The sequence below is a fragment of the Sphaeramia orbicularis genome, chromosome 8, assembly GCF_902148855.1.
Source record: "Sphaeramia orbicularis chromosome 8, fSphaOr1.1, whole genome shotgun sequence".
Classification (NCBI taxonomy): Eukaryota; Metazoa; Chordata; class Actinopteri; order Kurtiformes; family Apogonidae; genus Sphaeramia; species Sphaeramia orbicularis.
Window position 1 is genome coordinate 36,214,406 of NC_043964.1, and position 12,826 is coordinate 36,227,231.

General features: G+C 34.6%; 1 protein-coding gene across 1 annotated transcript in view; it reads right to left on the reverse strand.

Annotated features, from left to right (window-relative positions):
• Nucleotides 1–12,272, reverse strand: part of mgat5b (alpha-1,6-mannosylglycoprotein 6-beta-N-acetylglucosaminyltransferase B) — a 222,331-nt gene extending 210,059 nt beyond the window's left edge. Inside the window, exons 1-2 of the mRNA XM_030142103.1 lie at nucleotides 11,852–12,272; nucleotides 4,416–4,528 (exon numbers count right to left, since the gene is read on the reverse strand). Coding sequence (XP_029997963.1) covers nucleotides 4,416–4,528; nucleotides 11,852–11,919 — 181 coding nt within the window. The 5' untranslated portion in view covers nucleotides 11,920–12,272. The remainder of the gene's footprint in view (nucleotides 1–4,415; nucleotides 4,529–11,851) is intronic.
• Nucleotides 12,273–12,826: the final 554 nt, after the last annotated feature.

A 12,826-nucleotide genomic window follows, 5' to 3' on the forward strand; every position in this document is an offset into this window, starting at 1 on the left:
AGTTCACTGAAAAGAGTCGTTCAAAAGACTGGCTCTTTTATGTTTTTTGCATTATTTTGAAACATCAATGTTTTCAAGACTAAATAGGCAACATGTGATGATTGACATTACATTTTAAAGGTGTTTAATTGGCGCGGCAGTAAATATTATCTTACCGTAAAAAAGAAGAGTTTGTTCAAATGTGTGGGCTAAATACATGACATGAGAGGTGACATTAGGCAAATGCTGGAATTTGACAAAAAAATATCACAGTACATTATGTGGACTAGTCTGTAGCCTAAAAATGAAGAAGAAAATAAAACATTTTCTTATGAAATAACATTTTATTGTCCTCAAAACAAGAACAATAAATGTGTGTAAACATACGGAAAAAACTGCACAAAACACAACAGTGATTAATCACTGCAATTACTTAAACACCTGAACTGTAGTGCAATTCTCAGAACAAGAACAGTATGTTGGTAAGCATACAGAAAAAATGCACAAAACACAAAAGTGATTCATCATTGCAATTACTTAAATACCTTAGTAGTGCATTTTCCCCAGTGATGCTAAACACTGACAGGCAATCGGACACTCCCTCCTTAAAAAAAAAAAAAAAAAAAAAAGGAACGGCTCTTTACAAAGACTCGGTTCCCATTGTTCATTTCAAAGAGCCGTTCAAAAGATTTGATTCGTTTGTGAACGTCACATCACTAACTACGACTTTATTCTTTTTAAAAAATCACTTTGTTCTCGAAATATAACGACTTTATTTTTGTTAAATAATGAGTTGTTTCAAACTACGACTTTATTCTCGTTAAATAATGACTTTATTCTCGAAATATAACGACTTTATTCTCGTAGTGACAAACGTTTTTATTTTCTTATGTGGCCCTAATACGCCGTTGTTCAGATGTGGATACCCATGTGTGATTATCAGACTGTGAGGTGAGTCCTGATTCCATTTGGAATGTCAGAGATGTCCCAGTTCATGTATCAACAAGTTCTGCTCATTTTACCATGTTATATTCTGTCCCTGAGCTTTTTAGTTTGGGGGATAATACTCTGGTCCACACTGGTTCACGCTACCCACTACAAATTAGAAAAAGGGGTCAAGAAGTGGAAGTCCATTCTGAGTTACTGTAGAGACACCGAAGACTTCCCAGAGGCAGCCCACTCCCTCTGTGGATAAATAACTACAGAATCGAAGTCCTTCTTATTTTGTTGTGCTTATATGCTAATGAAAACATAATTAACAGTATTTTATTCCATTCTTGCAGTTCAACCAACATAAATCTCCTTGAATCTCACACACTGGACTTTTAAGCCGATAGTGTTTGACTCCCTTTGGCATTTCAATCCCCTCCTATGGTTCTCTCCCCCTCACAGACACACATTCATTTTAAATGGGCTGAGTGCAGGGTAGATATGGTATTTTACAAAGAGCGTTGCATCATGGGTTGCTTGGTGCATTATTGTTGCTAGGTATAGCAAGTTTATTTATTTATCACATTATGTCCTTTGAAAACAACAGAAAGGTGTACGTCCATGTTGTCCAGCCCTACATATTGATAAGTGACAGTTCTGACCTTCAACATTTTAACTATGTTATGTGGAAAAATTAACGCTATTCAGCTTAAATCCAACACCTGCCTGTAAAATACCCCCCCCAAAAAATGATAAAGCGTCTACCTCTTGACAAATCTGTTTCCCTAAAGGAGATATATGCTGTATTTCTACTTTACAATATCATAATATGGCTGAAAAATGTCTGGATTGTAGAGATATGAACTGAATATATTCATACCGATGGTCTGGTGGGTTTATGTGACCACTAGAGGGAGTGGTGAGTGATGAGGAAAACTAATGTGACTGGGTTCTTCATCAAAGTCAGAAAGTGACCAGATTGGATGAGAACCACTAAGAAACAACTTCTAAAGTCAAACAAAGTGACGAAGTGGCTGTAAATGAAAATAATGGAGTTTGATGCTGAAATTTTATTTTTTCTTCTACACAGGTGACTTTTATTATCAGGCTTATGAAAGCATGAATGTGATGTTATTATTTGTTATGTTCACTGTTTGTTGATCCACAGTTCAGACTAAACTATGATAGTTCTGACATGGTTTAAATGATTCCAAACAGATTTTAAGTGTAGATACTGAAAACACAAACTGTACAAAGAACAGAGATGATTTGTGGTTTTAGTTTGGCTGTTTTTTGTCTAAAAACAGAGCTAAGCTAACAGAGCTATAATGTAAACTATCAGCTAATGCAACATGAAGATAGTGAGATAGCGGTATTTTGACCCACTGTCAGAATAGCCAGCTGTGATTTTTTTTTTTTTTCCCCATAAAGTCCCAAACAGCGACCAAAAGTATCTACTGATCTATAATGTTTAATACCTCTTGATCCACTAATCTTATAAATACATGTAAATAATTGGTGTAAAATGCAGTTTGTCATCTTTTCATGGTCATCAGATATGACCCAATTGGATGTTCAGAGGCTCCGTAGTTATGGTGGAAACACCATCATCTTCTACAACATTGATTCATCAGTAAAACCCATGGAATTTGATAAATGACAGTGGACGGACACACTTGGTTTATATTGAAATATTGATATCTTTACTGAAAAAGTCACTTTTTCTTTTTTTTCTCTGTTTCTGATATAATAACCCACAACTTTAATCAGAGTTTTTATGAACATCTACATGATCAGAAAATTAAGAATAAGACAAGAAAAGCACTTGGAGGACCTCCACCAAGGCAGATCTGCCCCCCCCCCATCACCACCAAAATTTAATAATTTCTTCCTTGTGCCAGTATCAACATTTCATGAAAATTTCATGAAAATCCGTCCGGAACTTTTTGAGTTATGTTGCTAACAAACAAACAAACAAACAAACACGCACGCACACAAAGCAAAGTGATCACAATACCTCCTGGTGGAGGTAAAAATGCTTGATTTTCACTGAAAAAATGCAAAATACAGAGGATAATATGATAATAAAAGTTCATTAATCCCTTAAGAAAACTTAAATATAGAGAAAAAATATATTTTGGAACTGTCACAAAAGTAGCACTGGGTCTTTATAGGTTAGAAGAAAACATTATAATTCTACGGTACAGATATAAACAATGAGCTTTATCTTTTATTAGTGGTGATTTCTCATAGACTGCAAGGGAAGCTCGGCTTCCCCTAAAATTACAAAAATTAAATGGTTAAATATGTACGGTTGTGTTGACATTTCATTGACTACAAATGTGTTAGAACACGTTCATCTCACAGATGAGTTCGTTCAGAATCAGCTTTATCACAAATCAACAGACTCGATGTTGTTCACTTCTCATACATTCCGATTGCGCCTTTTTCTCATACGACCTCTGCTCAGTGCATCTGCCCGTAGACGCTCAGCGTCCATGCACTTCAATGGGACTGAGTGGAACAGTTTTTTTCATTGCCTCAAAACTGTAATTGGATAAACACCACGATGTTGTCCCACCCCCGGATGCTGGGTGTCTCTGGGGGTGAATGGAGCTGTGGGCGGAGCTCGGCTGGGCTGAACACCAGGATTACACATGCTGATTGGAGGATCAGTTGAAAGGCTGAATTCCATTTGATTGACAGCTATTTTGAGATCTACTCCTTCACTGACACAGTTCAGTTTAATACCGTCGCACATTCTGCTGTGAAATCGAGAGAGAAACCACTATGAAATTACTTGTTCATTTCTTGCACTGTAAATAAAACACACTTATTGTACTTCCTTGTTTCAATTTAACATAATTTCAATGTTTTCTTGTTTACTTGGTACGATAAGGTCACTGACCATTTTCTTAAACGGAACGGAGGGCCGAATTTATGTTTAAATAACTTGACTTTTTTTTAAAAATTTAAACCAACAATGAGCTTCCCCTGTCTGAAAGACGAGCAGCCGCCACTGTCCTTTATTCACTGAGGGATACAGTCTGTGGATACATTACATTGATTCGTTGGTGGTTTTGGTAGACATAAATGTGTTCTGATTTGCAACTTCCTCCTGCTGCTGAGAGTTTGGAATATCAATGACATTATAACCCTTTAAATAGTAACATGAAATCAGATTTACTGCTACTAAACTACAGCTCAGATGATATTACTCAGGTGAGGGTCATGCTGGTAACAGGCAAAGATGAAGGAGGGTGTAAAAAAAAAAAAAAAAAAAAAAAAGGTTTAGATGAAAGAAGAGGTGAACCTTTCCAGACGACAGTTATCTCCCCCCCGCCCAAAACACATTCCCGATGTGAGAGTCTGTCAGGCCGCTTGCAGCAATCAAGGAAGCCCCATGAAGCGCTCAGCGTGTTCCTGGCCGGTTCATTCCCAGTACAAGGCCTGGCCAGAGCAGTCCCAGTCTACAGAGGTGCACTGGTGTGTGACACAAGGCTTACCTTCTGCTCGTACAGTGAAGGGAGAATCTCCGGGTCGCTTGCCCGCGAACTGACCCCCAAGAGATGTCATTAGGAAGAACAAACTGAAGAAGCCAATCCCCAAAATAAAGAGCCTGCAGGAGACGGACAGAGGCAAAAGAGTGGTTCTAAGTGACAAAAAGAACAAGTGACGAGGTTAAAGCTCATGAGGCAGATAAAGCTGACAGATAGTTTGGGAAAAAGTACAGATGACGGATGAGGACGACAGAGGAGAAAAAGAAAATTACAGAACAAGCCATGTGTTGTAATTTCACAGTAGAGGAAGTGAACAGACAGGTCATTTCAAGCTCTGCTCTTTGAGATAAAATTGCACCTAGTCTAGATTGAGGCTTTATGAAGCATGGACATATTTTTCACGTTGCACAAATCAAACTACATAAAAGCATTGTGTTCTCGCTTGACTGTGCCACCTCAAATGAATCATCACATGGATGGCTTTCCCGCATCACACCGTGCTCAGCGTGCATGCATCAGGAACAAAAGCATCAAACTGTAAGAGAACGGCTGCAAACAGTTCACAAAATTCAGGTGCCTCCAACGAGGAGACCGATGCTGGGACTTGATTGGCCCCAAACCAGCTCAGTCTGCACACTATGGGAGCCAAGCTGAGAAAATGTTTGTAAATGTTTGGAAACAATCTTTTCATGGAGTGGAGCTGCATGACAGATTGTCACATTTCCACTCTGTAGACAAGAGCTAGCTGTCTTGAATTTTTATCAGGCAGAACTCTGACTGTGAACTGTGGAAACAAACAGGCTGCAGCTATTGTCAGGTTTGTTTCCAGTGAGTGAGGCACAGGTGAAAAACACACAATATATCGTCCCCTTGTATAGTGAGACGTGACTTGATGTTACAATAAATCCGAAGTGGAATCATAATAGAGCAGCACTGTACACATTTAGAAAATTTAGAGTCTTTAAAATCAAATGGCTAAGTCACAGGTGTCAAACATGCGGCCCGGGGGCCAAAACTGGCCCACCAAATGTTGCAATCCGGCCAAGAATTTGCAAAGTGCAAGTTAGGGCATCAAACTCAAAAATAATATCATAATAACTTATAAATAATGACAACACCATTTTTTCCCTTTGATTTAGTGCAAAAAACATTAAATTATGAAAATGTTTACATTAACCCTTTCATGCATGAATTATGAGAACCTTAATCAAGATTTTTTTCCTGAGTGTTTTTATTCCTCTTTAGGCATTAAAAAAACAATGTGACTGAATTTTTTTTTTTTTTTTTTTTTCTTTATGAACCTATTTTTCATGGAGTTACAAGAATGTCCACTCAGCTGGACGCCATGCATTTAATTTTTGAAGCAAAGAAACATGTATTTACTGACATACTGAGTGAAAACTAGGAAATAAATGTTTTTTTTTAATGTTGCTAATCTGATGTTTTCTCACATTTTAATATACTATAATAGTAGTTATTACTCACTCAAATAATGTGCAAAAAACAACAAAACACAACAACGTAAAAAAAAAACCAAACAAAACTGTTAATTACAGTCTAATAACAATTAGCAATTGATTTACACTTACATATGTTGCTGCAGATCAGGTTTATCAAGAACAGGAATGTTACAGTAATGGTATGAATTGCAGTGTATTATGGGATGGTGCATAAGTATCCACTGTGTTGGTTGATATGCAAGTAAAACAACAAAATCCATAAATATACAAGAGACCAGCTGTAGAATAACTGTCCACTGTAGTGACCACTGTGCATGAAAGGGTTAAGAAACTATCCTTTAACAATAAAATGTGAATAACCTGAACAAATATGAACAACCTGAAATGTCTAAAGAAAATCAAGTGCAATTTTAACAATATTCTGCCTGTTACTAATTGTTTTGTGCCTTCGCAGATCTGCTCTGTAACGCACATGTATAAGTGATAAAGTCGAGGCATAATATTAGAATTAGAATTAGAATTAGAATAGTCTTTATTGTCATTGTAACATGAAACATGTACAACGAAATTAAAAAGTGTCCACCAGTCAGTGCATAATAAAAACAACTACAACAACAAAGACACAAACGTCACAATAGTAAATAAATAATTATAAAAATAAAAACAAACAAACACTCACAGCCATTGATTCAATCACTGAATCATTGCACGATCTCCATTACTGTATATACAGGGTGGGGAAGCAAAATTTACAATATTTTGAGGCAGGGATTGAAAGACAGTGTATGACCAATTAGTTTATTGAAAGTCATGAGAATTTATTTGCCACAAGAAAATGTACATAATAGAAAATGTTTTTATTCTATGTGTCCTCCTTCTTTCTCAATAACTGCCTTCACACACTTCCTGAAACTTGTGCAAGTGTTCCTCAAATATTCGGGTGACAACTTCTCCCATTCTTCTTCAATAGTATCTTTAAGAAAGTCAACATTGCTGTGTGATGTTCTATTGGTATCATGTTCTAAAACGCCCCAAATAGCAGAATCCAGAGGGTTTAGATCTGGGCTAGAAGGAAGCCATAAACATGATTTCCAAAAATTGCTAAAGTTGGATTTGCAGAAATCTTGTATTTTTCTAGCTGTGTGGGCTGGAGCACCATCCTGTGTCCATACATAATTTCCATCTGGGTAGTTTGCTTTAAGCCATGGCAATACCTGGTATCTGGATGGATTTGGTTGGATCCTTTAGGATTCTGGATTTGAGAGCTTTAATAAAAAGCTTTGGTACGTTTTTTGTTGCTTCCTCCACTTCCAGACTTTCTCGTAATAGTTTTGCTCATAGTCATTCTCTTCTTTCCATTATAAACAGTCTTTATGGACACTCCAACTATTTTTGAAATCTCCTTTGGTGTGACGAGTGCATTCAGCAAATCACACACTCTTTGACGTTTGCTTTCCTGATTACTCATATGGGCAAAAGTTTCTGAAAAGGTATGGATAATAGTGTTAGGTATGATTATGACATCAATATATGTTTGGTTTCAAAACAATTGACGTAGTGCCTGCTGAGAAAAAACAACTAAATGTTCATTGTAAATTTTGCTTCCCCACCCTGTATGTGTTATGTTACAGATTGCTTTTTATGGCATTGAGGGTGGTTATTGCTGTTGGGTAAAAACTGTTTTTGAGTCTGTTTGTTTGTGATCTGATTGGCCTGATGGCAGCAATTGGAATATGGAATGTGCAGGGTGAGAGGTGTCCTTCACAATGCTCTGTGCTTTTTTGACACAGCGGGCACTGTGAAGATCGTCCAGTGAGGGGAGGGGGCAACCGATGATCTTCTGTGCTGTGTTAATAACCCTCTTGATAAAATTGTACTTATATTTCTTAACAAATTGCATATTTTTCAGGTTTTTCACATCCTTTTTGTTTGGGTTGTTTGTAAATATTAGCATAACTGAATGTTATTTTTTTGCACTAAAACAATTTAGAGTTGTCATTATTTATTGGCTATTATTTATTATCATGCTATTATTTTACCGGTCCAGCCCACTGCAGATTAAATTGGGCTGAATGTGGCCCCTGGAAGAAAATGAGTTTGACACCCCTGGGCTAAGTCCACCATCAGTTCCTCCACACATCTTGTCAAACTTAGACGGTTTAATGAGTTTCCATTTCTTGGATTGCTTGCCTTTTCTCTCCTCCAGCTGCTGTTGTTGCTGAAAGTTTTAGCTGTGTAAGCAAACATTAATTGTGGTATGGTGAGCTCCCTGTGGTTTCAATTAATGCCGGTGATCTGGACTAGAAAGACCTGCTCTGTTGTGGAAAAGGAGGACTATAGTGTAATCATACACATGTACAGTGTCCCCATCTGCTACATAATGACTGTGTATTATGCATAGTTATTTAACCCTTTCATGCACAGTGGTCACTCCAGTGGACAGTTATTCTACAGCTGTTCTCTTATATAGTCATAGGTTTTGTTAGTTTGGTTCCATATCTTCTCTCTGTAGCATTTTGAGATTCTGCTGAATGAAAAGCAATTTATAAATGCAACTTCTTATTATTATCATCATTATATACCAGCCGACACAGTGGACATTTACACATCATCCCATGAAATTCATACTGTTACTGTAATTTTGCTGTTCTTGATCAACTTGATCTGCACTAGTATGTTTTAAATTAATTGCAAATTGTTACTAGACTGTAATTAACAGTTTTGTTAATCAAAACAGGTATTTTTTTTTTTTTTTTTGCATATTATCTCCATGAAGTTAGTAATAACTAGTTTTAGGGTATGTTAAAATGTGAGAAAACATCAGATTGTCGGCATGACAAATGTTTTTGTTTCATAGTTTTTCTTCTTCCAACTCCTTTTCGAGTGTGGATGAATGATTTTGGAATTTTGAATTTGCATGTGTTCTGTAAATGCTCGAAATAAACAAAAAATGAATGAATGAAAGAATGAATGAATAGTTTTCACACAGTATATGACTTTCTGATTATAGGTTTTAAATACATATTTCTTTGCTTCAAAAATTAAATGCATGGTGTCCAGATGAGTGGATGTTTTTGTAATTCCATGACAAACAAGTTCCTAAAAAAAAAAAAAAATCAAGTGCATTGTTTTGTTTTGTTTTTTTATGCCTAAACAGGAATAAAAACACTCAGGAAAAAAAATCTTAACTAAGGTTCTTATTATTCATGCATGAAAGGGTTAATGACTATGCATCTCTGCTTTTTTTAGTCTTATAACTTTTTCCCATAATGATGAGGAGAAGGAAATGAAAAAAAGAAGTTTATGGTTAAAAAAAAATAAAAAAATAAAAAATCTGTTGCATTTTTTTTTTTTTATGCCTAAACAGGAATAAAAACACTCAGGAAAAAAAATCTCAACTAAGGTTCTTATTATTCATGCATGAAAGGGTTAATAACTATGCATCTCTGCTTTTTTAGTCTTATAACTTTTTCCCATGATGATGAGGAAAAGGAAATGAAAAAAAGAAGTTTATGGTAAAAAAAAAAAAAAAAATCAATTGCATTTTTTTTTTTAATGCCTAAACAGGAATAAAAACACTCAGGAAAAAAATCTCAACTAAGGTTCTTATAATTCATGCATGAAAGGGTTAATAACGATGCATCTCAGCCTTTATAATCTTATAACTTTTTTCCCATAATGATGAGGAAAAGGAAATGAAAAAAAAAGAAGTTTATGGTAAAAAAAAAAAAAAAAAAAAAATCAATTGCGTTTTTTTTGTTTTGTTTTGTTTTTTATGCCTAAACAGGAATAAAAACACTCAGGAAAAAAAAATCTCAACTAAGGTTCTTATTATTCATGCATGAAAGGGTTAATAACGATGCATCTCAACTTTTTAATCTTATAACTTTTTCCCATAATGATGAGGAAAAGGAAATGAAAAAAAGAAGTTTATGGTAAAAAAAAAAAAAAAAAAAAAAAGCGTTTTTTTTTTGGTTTTGTTTTGTTTTTTGTTTTTTATGCCTAAACAGGAATAAAAACACTCAGGAAAAAAAATCTCAAGGTCCTTATGATTCATGCATGAAAGGGTTAATAACTATACATCTCTGCTTTTTTAATCTTATAACTTTTTCCCATAATGATGAGGAAAAGGAAATGAAAAAAAGAAGTTTATGGTTAAAAAAAAAAAAAAAAAAAAATCAATTGCATTGTTTTTTTTGTTTTTTTTATGCCTAAACAGGAATAAAAACACTCAGGAAAAAAATCTCAACTACGGTTCTTATTATTATTCATGCATGAAAGGGTTAATAACGATGCATCTCAGCCTTTATAATCTTATAACTTTTTTCCCATAATGATGAGGAAAAGGAAATGAAAAAAAAAAAGAAGTTTATGGTAAAAAAAAAAAAAAAAAAAAAATCAATTGCGTTTTTTTTGTTTTGTTTTGTTTTTTATGCCTAAAAAGGAATAAAAACACTCAGGAAAAAAAATCTCAAGGTCCTTATGATTCATGCATGAAAGGGTTAATAACTATACATCTCTGCTTTTTTAATCTTATAACTTTTTCCCATAATGATGAGGAAAAGGAAATGAAAAAAAGAAGTTTATGGTTAAAAAAAAAAAAAATCAATATCATTGTTTTTTTTTTTTTTTTTTATGCCTAAACAGGAATAAAAACACTCAGGAAAAAAATCTCAACTAACGTTCTTATTATTATTCATGCATGAAAGGGTTAATAACGATGCATCTCAGCCTTTATAATCTTATAACTTTTTTCCCATAATGATGAGGAAAAGGAAATGAAAAAAAAAGAAGTTTATGGTAAAAAAAAAAAAAAAAAAAAATCAATTGCGTTTTTTTTGTTTTGTTTTGTTTTTTATGCCTAAACAGGAATAAAAACACTCAGGAAAAAAAAATCTCAACTAAGGTTCTTATTATTCATGCATGAAAGGGTTAATGACTATGCATCTCAGCCTTTATAATCTTATAACTTTTTCCCATAATGATGAGGAAAAGGAAATGAAAAAAAAAGAAGTTTATGGTAAAAAAAAAAAAAAAAAAAAAAAAGCGTTTTTTTTTTTGGTTTTGTTTTGTTTTTTGTTTTTTATGCCTAAACAGGAATAAAAACACTCAGGAAAAAAAATCTCAAGGTCCTTATGATTCATGCATGAAAGGGTTAATGACTATACATCTCTGCTTTTTTAATCTTATAACTTTTTCCCATGATGATGAGGAAAAGGAAATGAAAAAAAGAAGTTTATGGTTAAAAAAAAAAAAATCAATATCATTGTTTTTTTTGTTTTTTTTTATGCCTAAACAGGAATAAAAACACTCAGGAAAAAAATCTCAACTAAGGTTCTTATTATTATTCATGCATGAAAGGGTTAATAACGATGCATCTCAGCCTTTATAATCTTATAACTTTTTTCCCATAATGATGAGGAAAAGGAAATGAAAAAAAAAAGAAGTTTATGGTAAAAAAAAAAAAAAAAAAAATCAATTGCGTTTTTTTTGTTTTGTTTTGTTTTTTATGCCTAAACAGGAATAAAAACACTAGGAAAAAAATCTCAACTAAGGTTCTTATTATTCATGCATGAAAGGGTTAATGACTATGCATCTCAACTTTTTAATCTTATAACTTTTTCCCATAATGATGAGGAAAAGGAAATGAAAAAAAAAGAAGTTTATGGTAAAAAAAAAAAAAAGCGTTTTTTTTTTGGTTTTGTTTTGTTTTTTGTTTTTTATGCCTAAACAGGAATAAAAACACTCAGGAAAAAAAATCTCAAGGTCCTTATGATTCATGCATGAAAGGGTTAATAACTATACATCTCTGCTTTTTTAATCTGATAACTTTTTCCCATAATGATGAGGAAAAGGAAATGGAAAAAAAAGAAGTTTATGGTTAAATAATAATAATAATAATAATAATAATAATAATAATAATAATAAAAAGAAAGAAAATAAAAACCTTCAGTTGTATCCGTAGCAGCAGAACCTTCTTACCTGAACGGTTTGAAAGTGAGAAGACATCTCCTCACCATAATGCAAAGGTCGGTGCTGGTTGCAGTCATTTTCCACGCACACAGAAATCCCCGGCTCTCCTTAACATGGTGCAGGTGTGGGTGGTATCCACTGTCACAAACATAACTTTCCACAAACCGTGAACGTGTGATGAACGGACAACTTCCCACGCTCGCGCTGCCGTCCGTGTTGCACCTGCGGATAACTTCAGAGGACACCCCCCCACACACACACTCCTCTTCTTCTTCCTCCTCTTCTTCTTCCTCTCAGGGTGGACAGTCCACTTGGATCTCCACGGGAACACTCAGGATCGCTCTCTCAGTTCAAGTTGTGATGCTGCTCCGTGAAGTGTTTGTGTCCTGGGAGAGACGCGGCATCAGTGGGAGTGGGAGTGGACCGCAGAGTTCCCCCAGTTCCTCCGAGTGGATGGAGCTCCGACTGCCTTCCCATTATAAGAGCTGAGCCGCTCTGAGCTCAGGCGCGTTCACCCAGAGCGCCACCTACTGATGAAACTGAAGGCTGTTCTCTGTTCACTTTAACCCTTTCATGCAGTTATCAGAACCTCAGGCAAGATAGTTTTCCTGTGTTTTTATGGTAGTCCTCTGTAGGCATGAAAAAAACATGTGATTTAGTTTGGGGGTTTTTTTTGTTTTTTTTTTTAGGGGTTTGTTTTTATTCCTCTTTAGCCATGAAAAAACCATGTGATTTAGTTTGTTTTGTTTTTTTTTTTGTTTTTTTTTTTAGGGGTTTGTTTTTATTCCTCTTTAGCCATGAAAAAACCATGTGATTTAGTTTGTTTTTGTTTTTTTTTTTGTTTTTTTTTTTAGGGGTTTGTTTTTATTCCTCTTTAGCCATGAAAAAACCATGTGATTTAGTTTTTTTTTTTTTTTTTTTTTTTTTAGGGGTTTGTTTTTATTCCTTTTTAGCCATGAAAAAACCATGTGATTTAGTTGTTTT